The following is a 26,722-nucleotide window of genomic DNA, read 5'->3' on the forward strand; positions in this document are numbered from 1 at the left end:
TAGGAAATCTGTATCTCTACGGTCAACAACTCAATGCGTCGGGGGCATTATTCAGTGAAAGATATTATCGCAAACAGTTATAAATTAATCGTTGGAGGTGGAAGGAATTTTAAATAACTTAATATTTATTTTTCTTTCCTCTCCTATTACTGGTAGGTATAAGACAATACCATAAAAATCGATTTAAGTATTTATTAAGTACGCACAACGGGAGTGACATAGTCATCTTGGACTAAACCCCCACCAAAAATTAAAGAAAAAAAAATAAGTACCTACGCACTGATTTTGTAGGGTTCCGTACCCGAAGGGTGCCAACGGGACCCTAATACTAAGACTCCGCTGTCCGTCGGTCCGTCCGTCTGTCCGTCCATCTGTCTGTCAGCACTCAGCAGGCTGTATCTCGTGAACCATTATAAATGGAGATCTGATATTGTCCCAGAATGTGTTTTCCTATTGCCGCTATAACAACAAATACCTAAAATTTCAAAATTGCCGCCATGATAATTTAAAAAAAATTAAGTGTTTTTTTTGTGTATGATGGTACGGAACCCTTTCCGTGCGAATCCGACTGCGATCGAACCCCCGACATCCCGAATAGAACGCCCACCTATTACCACAAATACCAGTAGTCTATCATCGCTTTTGTATATGCATTTTCCTCTATAGAAAATACATTTTTATTCACATAATCAGAATGATATCACTTTCTGGTAATAAGACTTAATTGAAACTAGAGTCTACTCCACAATGTACTTGAAGATACTTAGTTCTTACGTATAGGATAAGTATTAGTCGTAATAGGCAATAATCTGTCCGCGTTCTTATTTTCCTCTATAAACGGAATCCAGGATGCGTGCATATTTCCATGAATATTTATCGTCGTCGGGTTCTGCTGTAAAACGCATTCTAATGCATTTTTATCTGACACTTCACTTTGTGCTCACATTCGCCTTCCGACTTGGATGTGTTACGTTTTATGAGCTGTTAAATTTTTAAGGGTGTTAGAAACCTTCGTTTTGGTTTTAACTGTTTTTAGTGCAAATACCATTGACATACTTTTTTTTACGTTGTGGGACAGATATGTACTTATGATTATACCTACCTACTAATTCTATATCAATGTTGAGGGACTAAATTAATACGTATACTTTGACACCGCATAGATACCAATTGATTGCGTGCGTGCGTCAGTAGGAGCGGTGATAGTCTAGTGGTTAATTAAGACCAAATAGGAATTCGGAAGGTCCAAAGTTCGTTCCGAGCACGCACCTCTAACTTTTCGAAGTAATATGCGATATAAACAACTATCATTAGCTTTAATAGTGAAGGAAACATTGTGAGGAAACCTGTATAGCTGAGAGATCTCCATAATGTTCTCAAAAAGGCGTGTAAAGTCTGTCAATCCGCATTTGGCCTGCGTGGTAGACTATGACTTAAGCTCTTTTCATTCTGAGTAGAGATCCGTGCTTAGTAGTGGGCCGGTGTTAGGTAAATGATGATGATGATGAACTTTTGCAGTCGAATGTTATACTTAATCAGACGAAATTGCACTCAAGCGCTTTTTGTATTGGTCAATCAATCAATCAGCCTGTTTGCGTCCACGGCTGGACATATTATAGCCCTTCCCAAGAGCGCCACCACACACGATCCACGAATCACGAACTTAGTACAACAATAATTTAATGTATGTAGGTGCGTAAGAGATTTGATATTTCACTGTGCATAGGACCAAGGTAGGTATAATTACTTGCTATGCATCCATTATTAGGCTCGCCCTGCGACGTAGGCCTCCTGGGCGCAAAAACGCAGATGCAAATCATATTTGTTCCAACCCGTCCACGTAGGAGATAGCCTAGATAAATAATATGAATAAATTAAGCACCTCGCAGATTTCCCACGCACCCATCAGGGCAGAGCATAATTTATTAATTTGTTTTCTGTTAACGAGTATTGGTAATGCGAGCCTATGTGATGATTCTCAAACATATGGATGGTGCCATGCAGTATGGAGCACCTGTTGCGAAAAAATATCTAGTATATTTCAAGGGTTGGAAAACAGTTGAAGAACATTTTAGTTCAAAACGGAATAAAAAACATTTTTAAACTTTTTCACATTTATTTAAAAACAGTTTAACACACAGAGTTAGCTACATAAATAATTATATCCCACATACTAGTATTTTAAAAATATTTATGTAATTTTGATTCATGAAACCTAGATGTAAATCTTATTTAAAAAATATCCTTAAGTATTGTTTTAAAATGTAATACATGGTATAATAATTGGAAAAGATCGCGTTAGCGATAAGGCCGCCTTTGCATGCTGCAGCTAGAAGATTAAATTCCTCATATGTTTGTTAATATGTCTGCTATGTGCGTGGGTGTGTGCAATGAAGTAAAAATTAATAAACAAAAGAAATACATAAACGAAATATCTAGTAAGGATCTGGGACAGATTTAAAATAATATTGTGAAACTCTAGATTACTACTAACACACTACACTAGTAAAGTGATATTTACCTACTGTATAATATCGTCCAATTTAGATGCACTAGTCATTAGAGATTCCATAAATGAACATGTTAACGCGATTTAATGACAATTCCAGAATATAGATATACTTACTACGGTACACAATTTTGTGCACGCATGTTCCAAAATACGTTTTACAATTAAATCTATATTTAAAATAAATAAAGAAATGATTGCATATAATTTGATTTTATCCGGTTATTATCACTAATATCTGATAGTAATGATAATAAATAAAAAAATCGTTATAAATTTTATTAAAAACTTATCAAGAGGTTAAGTGGCTGTTCGAGGTGTCACAAGCAACGTTTTTATTTTACAAATGCATTTAATACAACTATGTACGTTAAGTTAATTGTTGTGTAGAAACTCCGACAAATAAAGTTCTTTTTTCTCCTTTTGTGACATAGTAAAAAATGTGTTACAACATACAATAGGCAATCAATCGTATGCCTAAGATTCAGGAATCGTGCTTTAATAGAGTTATGTAGAAGGATTTTGAATCATACCGCATTATTATCGCAAGAAAAACCCCACCATTACGAATTTACAGAAAAGGTCATACCGAGTGAGATACATGATACTAATTTGATTGTAATCACAATCACAATAATATTATAAAGGCGAAAGTTTGTATGTGTGTGTGTGTGTGTATGTGTGTATGTTTGTTACTCCTTCACGCAAAAACTACGGGACGGATTGGGCTGAAAAGAATGGAGATAGATTATACCCTGGATTAGCACATAGGCTACTTTTTATCCCAGAAAATCAAAGAGTTCCCACGGGATTTTTAAAAACCTACATCAACGCTAATGAAGTCGCGGGCATCAGCTAGTAATTAAAAATATATTAAAATAGTTCTAGTCTTTTTAAATTACTAAACGAACTTTTTCGCACTAAATTCTGTACCCCATTATAGTTAATCCAGGGTAGCCAATGGATCACGTAGGTTCCAAGACATCAATAATTCATCTAGCTGCAGTCAGGTGGACAGGCTTGCAATAGTAATGCTCAAGCCTGTGTTAGCACTTAGATGCCAAGGTACAAGTATAAAGCGTATTAAATTACACAATGCTTTTGCCATTATTTTTCCTAAATTAGTTCAGTTTAAGTTCGATGGGATCAGATATGGATATTGGGTAAAATTATCATGAAAGTTAAATCTTAATTTGTATCTTAAGTGCAAACTGCTTTATTTCTCATAAGTTGGGATTTTTACTCTATTCAAAGATCAGCGTGCTTAATAAATCCACGACACATGAGGTGTAAAGTACTAAATGGCAAGTGAACTTGAAGAAGTTCGAAGACGTTTTTTACGAGTTCATTTCCGCGATCAGCTGTTTGTAGGGTTGTTACATTGGAGTTAGCAAACTCTGAAGTCCTCATATCTCCCTCAGGCATCACGTTACGAGGCGCATTTTTGTACACAGCGATCCTAACATTAGCTTGCCAGGATGTTAACAAAATTAATTATTACAATCCATACTTCCATACTTTTTTATATTATAAATGCGGTGTGTCTGTCTGTCTGTCTGCTACCTTTTCAGGGCCCAACAGTTTAACCGATTCTGACGAAAGGTACAGGGTTAGCTTATATACCGGGGACGGACATAGGCTACTTTGTATCCCGGAAAATCAAAGAGTTCCCACGGGATTACTAAAAAAAACCCATCCGCTTAACCGATTTGTATGAAAATTTGGTACCGAGGTACCTTGCGTCCCTGTAATTGACATATGCATTTTATCCCCGAAAATCAAATACACACATATGCATTTTATTCCCACGGGATCTTTAAAACCTAAATCTACGCGGACGAAGTCGCGGGCATCCTCTAGCACTATATAATTATTACAAACATCCTGGGTTTAAAAATTCAGTATAAAAATTTTTTAATGGTAGATTTTTAAAAGTTCTGTAGTTACATCTTTGACGTAGATGTATGAACACTTTAACCGATTTTGTAATGAATCTAATAAACGCTATAGACTTATACCACTACAAAGCCGGTAAGGCTTTTATCAATTTGATGTTTGTAGCGCCACCATTATAAAATGATCTACACTCAGTTCTATCACATACATATTTCTCAGCACAGTGTGAAATTTCAACAGAGACCCGGGGGTTTTCTTAGAATGGATACTTATTTGCTAAGCGCTTTACATGTATTAGGAAGTGCGATACTGCCGTTTTAATGTAAATTGAGCGCATTTTAAGCGATTCGCGAAACTTATGCAAATGCATTAATTGGTTGAATGAATCAAACCTGGATTGCAAAGTAAGTAATCTTTCTTGAAGTAAATCGGGTAAAATTATGATTCTAAGCAAATGTTTGTTTAATACATCTCATAAATACCTAGTTTATTTATATACAGAATCAGGGCAGGATTTTCTATGTCATTCAAACTTATACCTACCCATAATTACATTAATTTGTTACGTCTTACATCTTTTGTAACACGGACGTTACAGTGTTGAAGGGCAAGGTACGATTTGCTTGCAATAGAGGATTTTGCCTTACTGCTGATGAATGAATATCAATATTTTTCATTTATACTTATACCAAACGAGCTAGCATTGAAGTTTGTTAGCTTATTTGACGATCACAATCATTTCTTATCAGTAGAATTTACTTTCCGAACTGGAAGTCCTGATCTACCATAAGACGAGCCACAAGTTGAACCACACGAAATAAAGGAATTTGCCAAAAACACCACTGGCTAAAATGCATATATGCAATAGAAATACCATAAAAATTAATACCAATATGATGTGTACTCCAAATACCTATTTTTGTTGCCCTTGAAAAGATTTCCATTTCTTGCTTACAGGCACAGAAATGAAATAACAGGTAATTAAAAGTAGTGAATACAAAACTTCAACTAGACTGAATTTAAAGTTGTATGCTCAGTGAAGCCAAGCAAATGATCTTCATAATAACTACCATTCCTCTAATAGAGTGAGCGCTCCACTTTGGATTGCATTTTAACTTTAAAAAACTTGTAGAAGCTCTTCCATATAAAGCAATTTTAGTTTTAAAAGTAATCTACGTCTCTTTTTTAATAGTTCTAAAATATTTCAACTTTATATGCCATAGGTGAAATAAATTCAACGAAATAAGATTTTAAAAACCATTTATTTCTAATTTTTACTACTTAACACATTACATTATATCAGTTATTTACACAAAATAATCTTATCTACATATAAGTATTTACAATATGCTTCCTTGGAAGTTTAAGTAGAGAACATAAATCTAAACAATTATTCCTTTGGAATGCAATGAAAAATATTTGGACGGAATCTTTTTCAGTTTTCTTACAAACAATAGTATCATTTAATAACTTAGATGTAAGTACAATAATCTTACACTAAAAATACTGATAAACTGTTCAATATAAATTGAGCTTTAATTTTTTTTTAATTTATAATAGTGAACATATTTTATTTCAGCCGAAAATACATCGTTATAAAAATGGAAGACCAATATTTAATTTAAACAATTTCGTATATATTTCTTTTCCATATTGCTCAATATTGCATACAATTTTCTTATTTTATTAGCATAAATGGAATAAATTCTTTGAAAATTAAATCCTCCTTTTCATGGTAATAAATTAACAATTTGCAATAAAATAAAATTATTTTTTTCCGTATTGCATACAGCCCTTTGAGTGTTTAAGGCCCGGGCACACTTGCATAACAACACAACACACTATCAACACCCGATGTGTTGTGAGGTGTTGGAATATTTTCCAATTTACTACAATATATTGTGTTGACTCAACACTCATGGTGTTGTATGGAATAGGGGATTGCAACTTGCGAATGTGTTTGTGCCATAATAACAATAAGTATACAAACTATTGAATAAGTTATAGTTAAGTGACCATAGCTCTTTCAGCAGGCATAGGTATCATATTATAGGAGGTGAACCTCTGGGTGTAGTCAGTTATTTTGAGGGTATCCGACCAGGGTGGACTGGGGTTCCATCGATCCATGCCGTCGGTGCCTTCTATGCTCAATGGACCTGGCGCTAGACGCATCCTCTTAGCGGGCGGGTATTCAATAGCTGAACAAAAAAAATGAGCTTAATATTCACAAAAAAAAAAAATTTTTTCTTTAAGGCCTTTTCAGTGCGACGCGGATGGCCTGCGCGGACGTCCGCGGTGGACGGTGGAGTGTATGAAACCTCAACAGCGCGTTCAGAGCGACGCGGAGCTGTCCGCGTCGCGGAGTTGTTGAGGTTTCATACATTTTGCCGTCCGTCGCGGGCGTCCGCGTGGGTCGTCCGCGTCGCACTGAAAAGGCCCTTAGTATGTAGGTAGAGGTACTTTTACACACCTTTTACATTCCAAAAAGATCAATTTTGGGTTGAAAGTGATTAAAGATTTGATCGATTATCGATTGATTGACGCAATCAGTACAGTAATCGAAACTAGGACATCTGTTTTACCTCTATATCTAATGTCGACATTCAGCCACCCATAATTGGGTAAAGGCATTTCCAGCTGCCATAATATTAGAAAAGGACTTGGTCACTGATTTTAGCTAATATCATCAATTTTTTTTAAGTTGGAGCTAGTAGTTATGAAGTTTTAATTAATAGGTACTTTACATTATGTGTTGTAAATATTTCATCATAATCACAACCCATTGCCGGCTTAATAGAACACGGGTCTCCTCTCAGAATGAGAAGGGTTAAGGCCATAGTCTACTACGCTGGTCAAGGAAAGATTAACAGATATCACACATCTTTGAGAGTATGAAAAACTGTCAGGCATGCAGGTTTCCTTCCTTCACCGTAAATTTAATAGCTTAAAACGCACATAACTCCAAGAAGTTAATTTTAGTTACCTTCAATATTTGTACTGCCACATGGTTCCTGGACATTGTAATGTACATGGGGATGCTGTTCGTAGTACTCCCTCTTACCGTGCATGGGGTACATGTACATGTTACTGTTTACGACTATGTCTGGCGGTGCGTCATAGTGCAATGGTGATCTGAAACAAAAACAAAACTAATATTATAATGATACAAAATATATGACCAATTGATCAGCTCCCAAAAATCAATGGTGTTAGTGGTCTTAAAAACAGTTAAAAGCTAAGAAAGTTGAACAAATAAAACTCTTGTTGTATCTTTAAGGTCATTGGACCGAACAAAATCTCTTTTGAGATTACCCTTAGGTCCTTATAAGGATAGAGACAGAGTTCACCTGAGTCTTATACTGTGCTACCAAATATAGAGCATGTACAACTCATAAACTAAGTATGTTTACGGTATTATTTACGTTTATGGTACAATATTTTGATAATAGTTTATTAAATTTTAGGGTCAAGTTCAAGACGTCCATCAGAACTAGTACTGAAATGAATCAACAGACTCGATTTACTATCTTATTCTTTTCAACTTTTCATATTTGGTTAAGAATAGGGTTACCAGATGCCACCACCAAGTAATTGTTTGGAGTAATTTGTTTTGAGTTCCGCAAACAATATTTTTTGAGGCCCACGCAAACCTATCACCATGATCAACCCATTGCTGGCTCACTACAGAACGCGGGACTCCTCTCAGAATGAAAAGGGTTGTGGCCACACTCTACCACACTGGCTAAGTGCGGATTGGCAGACTTCATTTGAGAACATTATGGAGAACTCTCAGGTATGCAGGGTTTCTCATGACGTTTTCCTTCACCGTAAAAACAAGTTATTTTAACAGGGCTCTCTCCGTCACTCGCTTCATACAATCGTAGTTCCAATTTCATTTGAATATTAAGCAACCAAAGTCCATGAAATTTTGCAGACATATTCTAGAAACTAATATCTGTATGAAGCGAGTGACGGAGAGACCCCTCTTAACTCCGAAAAATTAGAGGTGTGTGGCCGGGATCGAACCACCGATCTATACGAATAGGAGGCTATCACCGCTACGCAAACCTAGTAGGTTCCCATTTTTTTATAATTAGTAACTTAACAGTTATAAACTTGTAGACCATTAATAAAATTTACCCTGAATAAAATTTATATTACAATATCGAATGTGATACCGCCCATTGGGAAAAACCTATGCTGCTGCTATGGACTTTCTCAGACTAAAAATATGATGATGGTTAAAATATTCGAGACTAGTTAATACCCGCGATTCCATCCACATCCCCTGGGGCCTCTTTGATTTTCCGGGTTTTTCAAACGTAGAATAAAAAAACTTAGAATCGCAAGCTTGAATAAAATTATTTCCATTAAATTGAATTTTTCTATTTTGAAGTACTGATCCAATTAATTAATGATTTTTCGTATCATGCTTTTCGAAATTAGATGCTGGCAACCCTTGTTAGAGTCCAATAGTGGTAAACATTTTTGAGGGACATTCGATTTTAAACTTTATTTACTTGTAATAAAGTTCATAGGGTTTTGTACAAAATGTTTTTTGATTGCGACTTCACAATAAATATGGTAATGAAAGGTGTCAAATTACGCGGATGGACAGACGGACGGACAGGGTGATGATTTTCTTATTTATATTCCCGTGTGACATGACGTGTACAAATTGTATAGAGTGACCTTGTCTGTTTGTTTGTTTTTTAGTAATGTAAGGAGATGTTGAATATTGTATGAACACTATGGTGGTACAAAGAAATTGTCTATCGGTATAATATTCATTCGTAACTTTACTGTTACCTTGTTAACTTTTAAAGTTAACTTAGAAAGTAAAAACTAAAGAAAAGAAAGGAGAGGAAGTTCAAAGAAAAAATGAAAGGATTGCGTGAAGATAGCTTAGTCAAAGAATTACAAATACTTAATGCAGACGAATTTTTCATCATTACTTGTCTGTTTAGTAGCATTTTTTAACCCCCGACCCAAAAAGAGGGGTGTTAAGTATAAGTTTGACGTGTGTATCTGTGTATCTGTCTGTGGCATCGTAGCTCCTAAACTAATGAACCGATTTTAATTTAGTTTTTTTTTTGTTTGAAAGGTGGCTTGATCGAGAGTGTTCTTGGCTATAATCGAAGAAAATCGGTTCAGCCGTTTGAAAGTTATCAACTGTTTCTAGTTACTGTAGCCTTCACTTGTCGGGGGTGTAATTTACACTTATTCATCTTAATTGTAGAAATTTACTACTACAGGAATTTAGAACGAATACCTATGTGAGTTTTTGAAAATAACTTAATATTTTCAGTCGGTGAAAAACTTACCTTTCTTCACTTATCGTAGACTGTGGTGAATGCGTTGAGTAATCAACTGGTCCTCGATCAGTATACACCCTTTCACATCCATACTCATCAGTTTTATGCACATACGGCGTCATGTGGTAACCAGTATAATCAACTTCTGGATTCTCTACATATTGGTACTCTTGGTAGGGGTCAGGATAAGATGGTTCTCGCCTGAAGAACTTCTGACATCGAGGGTCTAGCATGCCGCAAGGTTGGTTTTGATACCCGTAGTATTGGTAGAGCCAGGAGTTCGCGAGCATTATTGACGCTTCTTCTTCACTGTTGATAATATAAATATCGTGAATATGGAGTTTTGTTCAAAATAAATTATTCTCTAACACATAATCATCACCATCATCAACCCATCGCCAGCTCACTCTGAGCACGGATCTTATAAAGTGCACATTATTCCGAAATGTTAGAAATGAGGCCTTGAGGTGTCGGATTTCCCGAATTGGCTATCACAGCATTTCATTTTTCACCCTAATAATATAATTAAAAGGAAAACTTTAAAGTTTTCAAAGAAAACGTTTTGGGATGGGTAAAAACTTCAAAGTCGCGCCACTAACATGTTAATTTTTTAGCTTTTAAAAAATGTGATGCCTTAATGCGTATTTTTATTCTGATTCAATGTTGAATGGAAGTGTGAAGTAGGTACATTTAAGTTTTTACTCTGTCAGCAGTCCTTACTAACTGCCTATTTGGCACTTGGACAGCGTGGTGCACTATGGCCTTAACCTTTCTCAATCTGAGAAAAGACCCGTGCTCAAATAGTGAGTCAACGATGGGTTGAGATGATGAAACAGTAAAAAAAACTTCAACCTGCGGGAAAGAATTAGTCCTTTGTCTACTGGATTGAGATATTGGAGTGTTAGAAGGTTTTTTTTGTGTTTAAGTACCTTAAAACTTGATTAGTAGCTACAATAAACTGGCGTGGTGTGTCCGCGGCGTCTTTCACTTGTAACACCATGTGAACCCATAGGAACTGGCCACTTCTCTGCTGGAGCTTCACTAGAAGTATACAGCACTTGTCTTGGTCTGATTGGGTTACTGGAAAACACCAAAACTTGTAGGTCCTAAGTAGTAGATACTTGTAGGTCACTTGTAGTTAGGATGTGTAACTTGTAGGTAGGTTGTTGTCCTTATTCTACGTTTCCACTAACTGTCTGTCAACATGTTAAACGACAAATAGTCGGTCTGTGTGTACTCTATTCTAAACATTGTAACGACTGGTGGAAAATTGAAGTTATAAAGGATGAGGTTTTAAAAATCCCGTGGAAACTCTTTGATTTTGCGGGATAAAAAGTTTCTTAATTCTTAATTAAGTACGAGTATATCCATGAAAAATCACGCTGATCCGTTACTCCGTTGTGGGGTGATTGAAGGACAAATTGACATTTTCACATTTATAATATAGATAATAATGTGAATGTTTCGTTCTATGTGAGGAATCTTATAGCTTGTTTTGTTGTCATCATCATCTTGTTTTTCTATCATTATAACTAATAATTCAGTTATCCAGATTAATTCACTCCTCGTTTAAAGTTACACTATTTACAAAATATATTATTACCATTAGAAATTATTATTAATTACTATTCAATAAGCTACCAATATATTATAATATTCTGTAGATATTATGTAACTCAACTATAAGCCAAGTGTGAATTTAATATACAAATCATGTTTGCATATATTGCGTAACAAGAATTATATTTGCATTGCCACGTTGGGTTTCTTATTAATTGTGTTGTGGTTGTAATCGAAGAATGTATGCGTATGTAATGTTTACTAAGCGACATGATTAATATGCAAATAATATGCCCATCTTAATCAGTGATTGGTTTGTGCTCTCACAAGAATTGCTATGGAATAACATTATAAACAAAACAATATACATATGTAACGAATTAGTTACTCTCTACATGTGGCATCGTTGATTCTAAACGGATGAATTTAAATAATTTTACTAACCCCCGACCCAAAAAGAGGGGTGTTATAAGTTTCACGTGTGTATCTGTCTATGTGTGAATTTATCTGTGGCATCGTAGCTCCTAAACTAACGAACCGATTTTAAATTAGTTTTTTTTTGTTTGAAAGGTGGCTTGAGAGAGAGTGTTCTGAGCTATAATTCAATAAAATCGGTTTAGCCATTTGAAAGTTATAAGCTCTTTTCTAGTTACCTTCACTTATCGGGGGTGTTATAAATTTTTAATTTACACTTGTGACTTAATATGACGCCATTGAAACGGTCAATGCCTTACAAGTTTGTCTGGAAAACAGCTACCAGCTAACCCATCTTTTTTTTTGTAATTTAAAGTTTTTATAAAAGGCTTTAATTTCTCAATAACATTTTATTATATTATCTTGTAAGAAACTTTTTTACGCACTATTTATATCGTTTTTCTTATTATTTAGTGAGATAAGTTGTTTTTAAACTTACTTAATCTATGTTTGCTCTGTGCTTCCCGTAAGCTGTCCCAATGTAGGATTTGATACCAGGAAACGTCTGCCAATTCACTTTTCTTCCAACCTAAGTACCATTCACCACTGAAAGAAAATTTCAATTAGTATTGAATGCTTGGAATATTGCTCGGAGTTTCCAATATTTAATTCATTTTTTGCCCTCTCGCTTAGGTTTCCGAGGAGAAATACGTTATAAACTTTATATTGCAGGAATATAAACGTTCATAACTAAAGTTTCAATAACATGGTTTCAGTAGATTTTTTTTTCTCGTCTGGCTTTATACTGATTAGCCAATGTCAAGTTTGTAGATATTTACAAGTTAGGGAAACTATATGTATAAGTATGGACTTCGTCTGTGCCGGTGCCCGCCGACATACACGCGGCGCCCCTTTAGAGCGTTTCCCAGTCAGTTCCACCACCAATAAGCATCAGCAGAACACAAAAACCGGCCACTTCTTAACAAAAAAACACTCCAAAAAGTCACAACACGCGCGCCAACAAACGCCACCACAGACGAAGTCTTTCAGTAGATTATACACTCCTTTTGAATATTTTCACTTCCGTGTAGAGCTCTTCAGAAGATTTACTTAGTGAAATTGCTAATTAGCATCTAAGCTTACAATTAATTGAAAAATAATAGCAGTCAAATGCGCGCAATTTTATTTTACTAAAAACATCTCAACAGTACATTATGTAATTATAATAATATTTCTTCAAAGATCTAAGTAATAGTGTATTTATTTTATGACGTCACTTACTTAGCATCTATGTGTAAAATTTTCATGTCCATTGAGTGTATTGTCGTAAACACATTGGTGGCGCCATTTACTACGCACTCCCTGGTTTCAGGCATCGCCAGGGGAGTGCACGAAGCTAGAAATACTGGCTCGTTTCTACTACAGAGTGGTAGGTATGATACATAATGGCCTCGAATTAAAACTACCTGAAAAGAAAACATTAAATGAACAGGTTTGTCCATTTTCAGGTTATACTTAAAGCGATATTAGTTCATAGAAGCGTAAGACTTTAATATCGTCATCGTCACACAATGATTTAAAGACACAGTGATAATAGTGATAATATTATGTGTATGTGCTACGCGTAATAAGCACATGTATATTATGTCAAATATACACACAAGCTTACAAAATCTTCACTTTTTTTAAAGTAAAGTGCATTTTAATGCAACTTTATGAACTTTGCCTATCTGGAATTTAAAACATCTTTGTTCGCAGCATAGGTACAATTTTCAACATTTTTATCTTTTTAAATGTAACAAATAAGTACACTTACTTTTTGGTCACCAAATCTCATCTGGCGTCTAGCGTTTCTGGATACATTCATTCTGCAGAAGAAATGCCTATTCTTTGGTACGTTTTCAGTCTCTCCATTGCTGCCTCTATTAAGCTCTAGTTGAACCATTTGGTGGTCTTGTCTATCTATTATGTCGTATACACTATCGCCATGTATTAGAAGATCTTCCTAAAGACAAAAAATACATTGTAGATGCTGATCATGTTATGGACATCATCAGCCTGTGGACGTCCAATGTTAGACATAGGCCTTCCCTATAGAGCATCACCACACCCGGTCCTCAGCCTTCCTCATCCAGCCACTTTCCGCCAGCCGCTTTATATCGTCGGTCCATCGCAAAAGCAAATCGCAAAAGCAGGTAGCTACTATTTATTTATTTATTCTGTGACGAAAGTTAAACAGCTTTAAATCACTCAATCCACCGCTATAATTTAATTAGCACATTGGGAAAAACATCTTATTGAAAATAAACATCAACAGTTATAATTTACATATGCAGAAGAACTATAATATCTGCCTAAATATCGCACTACCCTCAAAAATAATGAAATAAAAATGAAACGAGGGCAAATGATGTGTCTTGAAAAACTCGAAGCTACATACATGAATTTTATTATTGTTCTGGTTAAACCGAACTTGGTCTTCCAACATGTCATCGGAAGTTCCGGGTATTTTAAGTAGCATCTGTTAATAAATCAACAACCTAAGAGTGAGAATCTCATACAAGTCGTATGCGGAAGGATCTGAGATCCAAGCGCATTATCATCCAGAAAAATTTCAACTTTCTACCTATTACGGTTCACGAGAACCCGTTGACCGACAGACGGACGAAGGAACAAACGGACGAACGGACAGCGGAGGCTTACTATAATATGGTCCCGTTGGCAACCTTCGCATACGGAATCCTAAAATTACACTTATTTTTGTGATTAATGGAAAGAAGAATACGATGCAAGGAAAGAAGAATACAAACCATGGAATGCCCCAAGTATTCAGCCGCGTTTTCCGATATGTACAACAATTTGCCATTCTGTGTCATCATCATCATGAAACCATTCATTGCCTGAAAAATACATTGTAAAGTCACAACTGATTTTTATTACTTCACGTTTTACGATCGCAAAATGCATGTAAACTTGAAAAAGTGTAATATTTACGATGATCTCTTTGGAGTAAGGGTTTGTGTATTGAAAGTGACAAGTAAATCTCGGGTTCAGTTCTCGGAAACCAAATAAACAATTAGAACCAGATAGTCCAACAGAAAGACTAACTTTCGCATTTTAAATATTAGTATGGATTTCATTATTTCTGAATTCTGGTCTGGTCTGGTACGTGGCTCAGGATAATAGTTCTTATTACAACCATTTTTTGTGACACCTTATGTGCAATATTTGTTGTATAGTTATTATAAATAGGTGTTAGTTATAAGTTTAACTGCTATAATATGTGTAAGCAAGCTCGAACTCACTTTTTGTCGGAATATGCCCCACTAGTTTTAAAACCTTCAGAGGTCCTTATTCATGGACCTGTGCAGTGCGCACGCGATGCAGCTCTAAGCAGACTATACGTCGCGTGAACAGGTCCATGAATAAAGACCCTAGAAGGGTCTGGAACTAGTAGGACAAATTCTGACAAAAAAGTGAGTTTGAGCCAGGTTATCATCAGATTTTATAATGAAAAACACTCACAATAATTATTATTTAAACGCTAAAATAGTTAAAATGGTATGGTATGGTATGGTTTGTACATTGTAAAATTCTAAAAGAAATTGTATGAATATAGTACTTAGTTACCTTAGAAAATCCGATATTAGGTGTCGGTGGCTGTTGTTCCTTGTACTGATAACTGAAGTCGTGACTCTTGAACACTAAAACAGAAAGAAAGACGGAGTTATGGGTGAAGTAATAGCAAAGCCAGATAAGATAGCGAACTAAATGCATTTTAAACGTCTTAATACGCCGTTTCGTGACTGAAGGTGAAACAAAAACTTTGGGGACGTTTTCAAAACATGGCCGAGATTTTGGATAACGGTATACGTGATGAGCTTAGGCAAAGAAGCTGGGGCATGGGAAACTGTCGGGGCGGATTTTACACGGATGCGGATGAAAGCATTGTTCGTATCACATGAAAATAATCTATTTAGATAGATAGGTACCTATTACATTTTTGTACCTAACTGAAAGTATAATATCATGTCCAGTGAAATAGGCAGAGTTTTCAGTTGCCCATAAGATGGTGTATTGTTACATATTGTAAGTTTAACGGTTTGAAAAGACCAACTGCTGAGTTTCTTGCCGGCTCTTCTCAGAAGAATCGGTATTCCGAACCAGGGATAGAGTAGCATAACGTCAAACGGTCAAGCCATACTTTTTACCAAGATGTACGATTTGTAGGGTCAGGGCCTATAAATAGAGTTATTTGTTATTTATTGTTATAAATGCTTTGGACTTGGGACAGGCCCCATGGAAAGCACAAATCAAAGCTCAGCTAAGGGCTTGGCTCTACTAGAGACCGCATAACTTTTTAACAGTGAAATCATTATGAATTTGGCAACTATATGTTTTTGATGGGATATGATTTTCTAATATCCTTTCTTGCGGCGAGTGTTATTTTATGCTATCCACTTTATGTTTATCTTGGTGAAAAAACTACCTTCAGATGAGACGGTCAAGCAGCACGATTCAGCAACAACAGAGGCACTGAATAAATAAGTGTGATGTCAGGTGCATCCGATGTTACCAACTCATGCTTTTGTGTACGGCTCTAGCAGTTCTTCTTGGATTTTTGCGCATCCGTTAGATTTGTCTATGGTTTTAAATGTAAGAAATCTTTTAGAAGGTCGTACCTTGCTGAAAATAGTTCATCTTTCGCACGTAGACACACACAAGGGCCATCAACTGCAGCTGTGAGAGCCTCTGTCTCGTGGAGGGCGGGAGCGGCAGCAGGTCGCGAAGGTTTGATATCTCAGCGTGGATAAGGTCGCTAAACAGCACGAGTCGGCAGTAACGGTCGCGCTTAAGAAATTAGTATGACTTCAGCAAAGGTTGGTGCACCCGATGCTACCAGCTCATGCTGTTGTGTGCTGCTTGCGGTTATGATTGCTATTGCGCCTCTTACAGCTTTTGCGCATGTGCTAGATCGGCCTTTGGTCTTAAAAATGTAAGAAATCTTTTAGGAGGTCGTACCTTGCTGAAAATAGTTCATCTTTCGCACGTAGACACACACAAGGGCCATCAACTGCAGCTGTGAGAGCCTCTGTCTCGTGGAGGGCGGGAGCGGCAGCAGGTCGCGAAGGTTTGATATCTCAGCGTTGATAAGGTCGCGACGCATCTTGCTCGCGCCCTTTGTTGACTTCGTTGGCTCGAATCTAAACAAGTGTAAATTAAAAAATAACACCCCCGACAAGTGAAGCTTACAGTAACTAGAAAAGAGCTGGTAACTTTCAAACAACTGAACCAATTTTCTTGGATTATAGTTAAGAACACTCTCGATCAAGCCACCTTTTAAACAAAAAAAACTAAATTAAAATCGGTTCATTAGTTTAGGAGCTACGATGCCACAGACAGATGCACAGATAGGTACACAGATACACGGATACACAGATACACACGTCATACCTATAACTCCCTTCTTTTTGGGTCGGGAGTTAATAAAATGGTGTAGTGTAACAAAATTGAAACATTTTGCCTTTTGATTTTTTTTTTTGAAATAGCGCTGAGTTGCCTTGTGTCAAGCCTGCTTTTCACAGTGTCTGCTGTCTGAGTTATAAGTTATCGTCCATGAAATACAGGAAGTGAACCTACGTATATTATTGTTATTCGTAGAAGTATGTCTGTAAATCTGTATATATTTATAAAAAACTGATCAACATATCGACGTTGGTACAGCTCAAACCACGTGGTTTAGAAATTTGAAATTTTGCACGCAGGTTTTTCTAACAAATACCCATGGAAGAAACAATGTTTCAGGTAGGTACTAGCACTTGTTATTTCTATGCATAGACCTCTGTTAAAAAAAGGATTTGCATATTTGAATAATTAAAATAATCAACGGTATTTGATTGCTAAATAATTTGTTAATCATAAAAAAGGTAAGTATGTAGTTATTTGATATTCAACGCCTGCTCAAGGAAATATTATTATAAAATATCCAATCCAAGTCTTGCTGATATTATCTACGTTTAAAGAAATGAATGAAAATTGATTCCCTACTGATTTAGTATTCCCGTGAAGGATATAGGAAAAGAAATTGCTTGCATTTTAAATGAACTTGTATATTTGCATCACAATAAACATCTTAGAGGCGTAAGGCAATAAATCGAGGCATCCTTTTAGCTTTTTCAGTTTAAGACAACGACACGTTTACGATTACTTCTTTCCGACCAATTCCAATTTTGAGTCACTCGTTCTTGTCATTTCATGATATTTCTTTTACTGTATTATGAAAATAGAGAACCTCAAAAAGTGGTATTTGAATTAGTAGCTAAGGATTGGAATAGTTTTTTTACTATGTTAGTTATTGATGATACAAAGTGATTGTAACTATGCCTAATAATTTATGCATCTGGTAACTTTTTTCTGCCACGTTTAACTTGAATACCGTCAAGAAAAGAGTGAATAGGGATTTTCTTAGAAAAGGTGTTCTAATCTAGACCATTGCATTCATCCCATCTATTTTCATTCCAGTGGGCATGATTTTTATATGCAGTTAAAAAAAAATTACAATAATTTGGCAGGTTCTTGGTACATATTACTAAAAGCTGCTACACAATTGCGATCATTTAACCAGTTATCGATTTTCCACGTTATTAAGATTGCATTACTATAACCCGCACTCTTTAGATACCTATAAGTGAATGTAGTTCAATGCTGTGTTGCAGATATAAATTTTGTTCAATATACGAAAATATATTTTCCATATCGTTTCATTTGTGGTGTTATGGATGCAAGTCATTGCGAATAACTTGCATTAGACTAAAGGGTAAGTAATCGGTAGTCGTTACCTATAAAATCGTATAGTATAAAAGCACACCATCCGTCGGCGGCGCTATTACAACAATTCTAATGGTTTGCGCGTTATGTTAATATGCCTGTACCATGCCGACATACACCTGTCCGGAACACTGTATCCGCGCATTGTCTATGATCCTAGAATCCTTTCTGCTTTTTACGTTTCCTACTTTGTAGAGAAATTTATCTTTTTTTTTCTCTCGTCTGGCTTAGCCAATGTCAAATTTGTAGTTATTTGTAACAAGTTAGTTAAACTATACAAGTATGGACCCCGTCTGTGCCGGCGCTCGCCGACATAGTACGTACGGCACCCCCTTAGAGGGCTTTCCAGTCAGTTCTAACAAAAAAAAAACAATCCGAAAAGGCAGAGCACGCCCGCCAGCTAACACCAACACAGACGAAGTCCGAGAAAATCATGCAGTGATACTGCCGTGCAGCCCCTAAAATGCAGCAAGGGAAAACACGGTTTCGAGAAAACTGCAAAAAAATTTTTTTGTACTGTTTGCTTTCTTCTAGACTTCAGAAACTTACGCCAACTCATACCTATAGACCGGGTTGCAATTGGCAAGTATTTTCGTACTAATTAATAGTACGAAAATGCAATTCCTAATTTTCACAACAGCTGAGGTAGCTTGCGTCCTGGAAATTCATATAGACAACTTTTCATCCCGGAAAATTAAAGAATTTCCACGGGTTTTAAAAACCTAAATCGCGAGCATCATTATAGTAAATAATATTTATTTCCTACATAGTAATGTGACCAGCAGCCAAACACATTCAGTGCGATAACCCTTTTTTGTGGCTTTTCTTGACGCAAAACCCACGAGAAAGCATCAGTTATGCTTGGGCTGATGTACACATTCCACCTGTAGCATATTAAAAGAAGTTTTATCATCATCATTATCACGATCAACCCATCGCCAGCTCACGGGTACAGACCACGGGTCTCCTCTCAGAGTGAAAAGGGTTTTGGCCATAGTCTACCTGTGACCAAGTGTGGATTGGTAGATTTTACACGAAGTTGAAAACATTATGGAGAACTCTCAGGCATGCAGGTGTCTTTACGGTTTTCTTCACCGTTAAATCAAGTGACATTTAAAAAAATTCAGATAGTACTAGTTAGCCCTTGACTGCAATCTCACCTGGTGGTACCTAAGTGATGTAAGATGGAAGCGAGCTAACCTGAAAGGGGTATGACAGTTTTCATTAAACTTTGGTTTCTACACGTCATCGTACCGGAACGCTAAATCGCTTGGCAGCGCGGCTTTGCCAGTAGGGTGGTAATTAGCCATGGCCGAAGTCTCCCACCAGACAAAAAATTGGATTACAAGAAGGTTAAACTCTTCCATCACAATCCATCATCGCTACAGCTCCAAACATATCATTAAATCCGTTGTTTCCAAATCTTTAAAACAAACAATCGAGCAATTCAATCAAATTAATAAAGCGGCGGGGGCACCCAATCATCGGTCACTTCCCACAATCGTCACGAATAAAAAATAAACTTAATGGATACAAAAAGGACTCCCAGGTGAGATGAAAGGCGCCGTCAGACGCGTTGGTGCATGTTAACATGACGGCCTGGCTACTTTCTTGTGTTGAAAAAACGCCGATAGTCGGAAGTCTGCATAATTTATCAAACATGTTAGTTTTCTTTTTGACCGATGCGGACGGACGCGGACGTAGTAATTCGTATTCTCTTCTAAGAAGCCGAGCAATCGTATAACGGTGCAAGGGTTTGACATTTGGAATGAGGGTGGTCAAGGCTGTAACCAGGAATTGATTTTGAACCAGGGGGAAGGGGGAGGGTATACAGTGAGCGAGTAAGTAGACTAAATTTGTTATCCACCAAGATAACAAATTTAGTCTACTTCACCCGGACCACAATAACTCGAACACGAATCGATTTACACCTTATTTATCAAAATCAGCTCAGTTTGACGTCAGGCGCTACGGTGGAACTATGGTAATGGGTGGGAACCATTGATTTTGAAAGAGCCACGGGAACGTACATAAAACAAATCAACGTACGTGCATACATAGACTGCTGAAATATAGCCCTTTTTTGGCTTTTTCATAGCTTAAAAAGGAGAGAGAGAGAGGAGTTTGGTATCTGGATAAACCTTTTTAAAGGATTTTTACCCACAATGACCCTCTGCTCCAATTTATATAATTACAACTATGAAAAAAGGTTTCGAATTCTCGATTAATTAGAACTTTATATCAAAAGCTCACGATGATTCGTAATAAAAAGCTCACAATCCTAACATTCCGAGCATGACATACTTGCATTTCACGGTACATCTTTTCAAATGCCGGGTAAATTCCTCTCTACTTCATTTTGAATAGTTTTTGCGGATCAAACTAAGCACTAAGCGTTTTAGTTCACATTTAAGACCACCATGAACAAGTGAAAAAAAAACTGTCGAGGTACACGTTTTTCCTAAAAATTTAATAAATTTTCAACAAATACCTACTAAGTATGTGAAGTTTCATAGATAAATGTAACAACCTTATCATTTTAGGATAAACTTTTCATAATTTTCATATCACCTATACCTAATTTACAATCTTTGCAACAACCTTCCTATTTAATGTTTATAAAAGAAAACTTTTATTATCCTGACACTATTACAAAGGATACAGATTTTAATTCAAAGACCGTAAATGATCCATCACATTTCAAGCATAGTTGGGAGCATGAAATAGTAACATTTCACGGTGCGTCCGTCCGTGGAGCGCGCCGTGTAAATTGTACTAAAGGTATACATACATACAGTGCGACACATTTATGTCGACCGCTAGATTATTATTATTATTGGCTTTTTTTATTCCGATAGAAGATAGCCCTTGAGAGTGAAATATAAATGATGATGTAGGCTAAGATGGAAGCGGGCTAACTTGGAAGGGGTATGGCAGTTTTATTAAACCCATACCCCTGATCGGTTTCTACACGGCATCTCATCGGAACGTTAAAGGTGCCCACGCACTGGAACTGAACTGCAGCGGAACTGCGCGTCGCGGGAGCGCCCCGCACGATATTCGGCTGGAGAGAATATCGTGCGGGGTGCTGCCGCGACGCGCAGTTCAGTTGCAGTTCAGTTCAAGTGCGTGGGCCGCCACGGCTTTGCCGGTAGGGTGGTAACTAGCCACGGTCGGAGCCTCCCACCAGACCAGACATAAAGAGCCTCTGGAATACCTATATACAGCTCTATGCATGAGAATTTCTAGAACACGATTAGTCACAGCAGGTTGAGCGTTGTGTGTCTATACCTTAATACTTTGCTTCGGTACAACTGAGTTTATGGAGGCACGTGTTGAAAATGTTATGTAAGGAAATGTTGGATAAATTTTGAACTTGTTAATAGATATACCTATCGCAGTTGTATGTTAATGTAGGCTCCCATTATTTAATTTAATTCAAGTATATTTAAAGATATTAAAATCTACTCGATGGATGGTTCTTTAACAATAAATGGTATTAAAACTTAATTTCTCCGCTTTATTAATAAATGTTTAATGCACAAATTTTAAAAACACTGTAAATTTTCGGCAACGAAGTTAAATATCGTAACTTAAGTTTTAATAGAATATACCTAAATGACACCCTGGGGTCTTCGTCAATTGGTTGGGTATAGGTTTTGAAAAATCCAATGGAAACTTTGATTTTCGTGATAAAAAGTCCATGATAGTCCATGTCTAGTCAACTATCTCCGTACCAAACGTCAAAATCGGTTAAGCTGATGAGCCTTAAAAAGGTAACAGACAGACAGACACATTTATAACGTTATTAAAGTTACCTTTTAGACATAATAAGTTTTTTTTAGAATAACTGTATCATACCTGTATCTAAGTAATGGAAAATAAAAAATACCTGTAGAGCTGTCAGTGGAATTTCAATCGCGCGCAGCTGTAACGTTACTACTTCTCGATAAAATATAGCACATATTATCTATTTCGGAATATCTTTGTCGATACTAATGTCGATACTAGCGATGGGTTAATTTTAAATCATTTTCATTTGGCGATTTTTTCACAGTGGGTTCACATGCGATTTTTCACCGAAATGATTTTTCAGTTTTCATTTTTAGGGTTCCGTACCTCAAAAAGAAAAACGGACCCATAAGGGTTCCGTTTTTCAAAGTGATCCTATAAAGGATCACTTTTTTGTCTGTCTGTCAGTCTGTGCGTCCGTCCGTCCGTTGTGTCTGTCAGAGAACTTAAAGGGTACTTCCCGTTGGTCTAGAATCATGAAATTTGGCAGGTAGGTAGGTCTTATAGCACAAGTAAAGGAATAAATCTGAAAACCGTGAATTTGCGGTTACATCATTAAAAAAAATTAAAATGTGTTTCAATTTTCAAAGTAAGATAACTATACCAAGTGGGGTATCATACGCAAGGGGTTTAACCTGTACATTCTAAAACAGATTTTTGTTTATTTTTATGCATAATAGTTTTTGATTCATCGTGTAAAATGTCAAAAAAATACCCGAGTACGGAACCCTCAGTGCGCGAGCCGGACTCGACACTTGGCCGGTTTTTCCTTTTGAGGTAAGAAGTGTTACATATGAAATGCTATCTGAAAAACGGCCCGTCTCTAGTCGATACTATGGACATCCACGTACATCGACCCTCGAATAGTGCCGGTGCTTGTAAGCATTTCTCAGCAGCCAATTGACGTGATTACTTGATTACATACGATAATTCTGTCAAAAGCGGGCAGATTTGACATAATGACGATCGAAATATTTTATCCGTTCGATCGCTCGGTATCGACGACGTCGATCGACGTTGTTACAATGGCGAAGTCGAGATGGATAATCAGATGTTTTATTTCGGATATTTTTTTTGTTGATCTTAGAAACATAGAGGCCAGCTTTTTGATTCAATGTTCCATAGAGTTCTAAAGATTCACTGCCTTTTATATTGGGTTATCTGTTATCTGGTGACGCGTTTAATAGTGATTTGTTTGCTTGCTTTGAATATCGTACATTTCGAGTTTTTGTAAGAACTGAGCAGTGACTAATTTTATGGTTTTAATATTCAGCCTATTTGGATTTTGTAGGTGTAGGAAACTAATGGTATCTTTTTCTCAAAATAGGCTTAAAAAAAATAATATTAGCCTTTAATTAGTTAGATAGATCACAATATTTTATATTTTCTACTCCTCCGTTAAATATAATTGAACGTGCAACCCTACACCCCAGTTTTCATTTTCTACTAAGGTAAAGTGTGTTCCAATCGGATATGATCTAATTGATTGTTACTACTTATTTCAAAAGTGATTTTATGCGCCTTATTATATTTTAAAAGCCAAGAAATTCCGAGACTTCTAGAATTTAGATTCTTTAAAGTTTTTATTTTTAACCCCCGACTCAAAAAGAGGGGTGATATAAGTTTGACCTGTGTATCTGTGTGTCTGTCTGTGGCATCGTAGCTCCTAAACTAATGAACCGATTTTAATTTAGTTTTTTGTTTGAAAGGTGGCTTGATCGAGAGTGTTCTTAGCTATAATCCAAGAAAATCGGTTCAGCCGTTTGAAAGTTATCAGCTCTTTTCTAGTTACTGTAACCTTCACTTGTCGGGGGTGTTATAAGTTTTTAATTTACACTTATATTCAAAGGCCTTTGGAAGAAATAAGAAGCAATAAGTACTTACCTAGTACTAACCTACACACATAACTGCAGTAATGTCATCATCATCATGATCAACCCATCGCCGGCTCACTACAGAGCATGGGTCTCCTCTCAGAGTGAGAAGGGTTTTGTACCTTCTTAGTATTTGGATTTCTGTGGTTTTGGTGATAGTCTACCACGCTGGCCACGTACGGATTAACAGATTTCACACGCCCTTGTGACCCTCCTTTAGAACTCTCAGACATTAAGATTTTCTCACGATTTCCTTCACCGTTAAAGCAAGTGATATTTAATTACTTAAAACGCGCATAACTCCGAAAAGTTAGAGTAATGTAATGTAAAGAGTAATGTGTATTATATTTGTTGTATACAAGGTTACCTCCACCTGAATTTACTTACCAATCTATGGCGCGGTAATTTTAAACATTCAAAGGGAATTTAGTGCTTATAATACTTCCAAATAAGGCGAAAATTGCATGAAAATAACTTATGTCGTAGGATGTCTTTTTCACTTAGCACTCTAGTAACAATAGGGCCGATTTTCAGCGGTTAGACCAGTTTTTTCGTTAATGGAATGACGTTTTTTGTTTTGAATAAAAAGTTTTAAGTTAGGTACGTGAAGTTCTTGTGCTACTTAAAATTTTTTGTTTTTTTTTAAATCTATTATTATTAGTTCTTATAGATATCATATTCATGTAATACAATAGATCACACTAATATTATAAAGGCGAAAGTTTGTATACGTGTGTGTGTGTGTGTGTTTGTATGTTTGTTACTCCTTCACGCAAAAACTACTGGACGGATTTTGCTGAAATTTGGAATGGCGATAGATAATATCCTGGATTAGCACATAAGCTATTTTTTATCCCGGAAAATCAAAGAGTTCCCACGGGATTTCGAAAAACCTAAATCCACGCGGGCGAAGTCGCAAGCATCGGCTAGTTTAAAATAAATTTAATTCTATTTTCCATAACGCTCAGCAAATTGTTTGGTGGTATTTACTAGTATTTAATGTAAGTACAGGAAGTTTTTTTTTTAAATAAATTAAGAGCTTACTGCATAGGCACTTATCTAGAGCCATCCTGGCTTGTGGTCGCTGGGCTATGATGGCCAGTGCAAATGCGGTGGGCGATAACTCAGGTTGTTCGGATAGGCTGCCGAAACATACATTTAAGCAGTTGTCCCACCGCCGACGATAAGCGAGAAACGATTTAAGCTATAAACTAGAAACGAGTAGGTGAACAACGATGAGGGAGTTTGTTTTTAACTAAACACTAGTTCTATCGATGGGCTAGGAGCGAGTATGTGAGTGTGACGAACGAGTAATCGACCGTTATACGTTAGTAAATCCCTATGTAAACTATGCGAGTGTTTTGACCGCCAAGACAGCGTAGCGAATTTTTTTCTTTGATAGCTCTTGTTGCTGCGACCAACTATAGTGAAGAGAGTGTTCTCGCCGGTACTTAGTGTGCATAGTCAGTGATCAACTATCTATTAATAGATTTACTTTTTTTATTGACACGGAATCACACATCGATTGTACGTTTCTTAAGCGAGAAAATAGCCAACAGATAGTCGCTGCTCGCTTCTTCGTAAGCGACCGGACAAAAGTCCTAAGCCGTCGGTCCCAGTTAATATCATTCCTATCTGTTACGCCAACTTGATAAAATTGGTATCGTTAATCCAATGCAGAAATTGTTCTAGTGTGAGCTATTATTGTAATAATATTTTACCTTTTGAAAAGTTCAGATTCCAATATAGTAAGTATAACCTTATTATAATTATACTGAAAGCTCTTCAAACAGGGTTGGACTTGTAAATATAACTTATATCATATCACGACATCTTTTTTAATTCAATATTTTAATAAATATAATTTCAGTTAAAAGTTCCTAAATACCTACTATGAATACTGTCTAAACTAGCTTTCTTACAAAATTACCCCTTATTTACTTACCTTAGCTTTAAATGCTTCTTAATTCATGTAAAGTGATTCATTCATCTGCATATTTATATACCTAATATTTAATGCAATTAAGTGTTTTCTTTTCATTTTAAGAGTATACGTTCAGTTATACAATAGATGGTTGTCTAAAAGGTATTCCCAATACATAGAAATATATTTAACTAAATTAATATTTTCATTCAAAAATAAAATCAAAAAACCATGTCTTACCTCAAAAACATTTTGATAACTGCAATCAACTGAACTCGAAGTCACAACACAAACTCAATTAAATTCCATAATTCAAATAAGAATTAAAAAACAAACACGACCACACAGTTTGAACGGAGGAGTCTCAGTGATTACAATGAAAACAACCCTAATAAAAAAATCACTAATTTATCGTCAAAATATAACCATAAAAGGAGCCATAAACGGCACGTGTCTGACATTATTCAACACCTATACCGCACAGAACGACCGAAGCACGATAAAAAAATCTATTTTAATTCCAAACTAATGATAACGCGTCGATATATGCGTGAGCTTTTTATTAGAATGAGATTAGACCGATCCTTAAGCTCGGATACCGCCGTGCGCG

The 26,722-nt window shown here is 36.3% G+C and overlaps 1 protein-coding gene across 1 annotated transcript; it reads right to left on the bottom strand.

Moving 5' to 3' along the window:
* Positions 1–5,648: 5,648 nt before the first annotated feature.
* On the bottom strand, positions 5,649–26,722 carry LOC123876672 (neuronal PAS domain-containing protein 4A-like). The gene is made up of 11 exons (XM_045922966.1): positions 26,353–26,722; positions 16,717–16,898; positions 15,325–15,398; positions 14,505–14,594; positions 13,511–13,699; positions 12,976–13,160; positions 12,194–12,300; positions 10,650–10,800; positions 9,730–10,029; positions 7,389–7,537; positions 5,649–6,603 (listed from the first exon to the last, which is right to left on the bottom strand). The coding sequence occupies exons 1-11, from the start codon at positions 26,361–26,363 to the stop codon at positions 6,413–6,415; spliced, it is 1,629 nt and encodes a 542-aa protein (XP_045778922.1). The 5' UTR covers positions 26,364–26,722; the 3' UTR covers positions 5,649–6,412.

The sequence above is a fragment of the Maniola jurtina genome, chromosome 22, assembly GCF_905333055.1.
Source record: "Maniola jurtina chromosome 22, ilManJurt1.1, whole genome shotgun sequence".
Classification (NCBI taxonomy): domain Eukaryota; kingdom Metazoa; phylum Arthropoda; class Insecta; order Lepidoptera; family Nymphalidae; genus Maniola; species Maniola jurtina.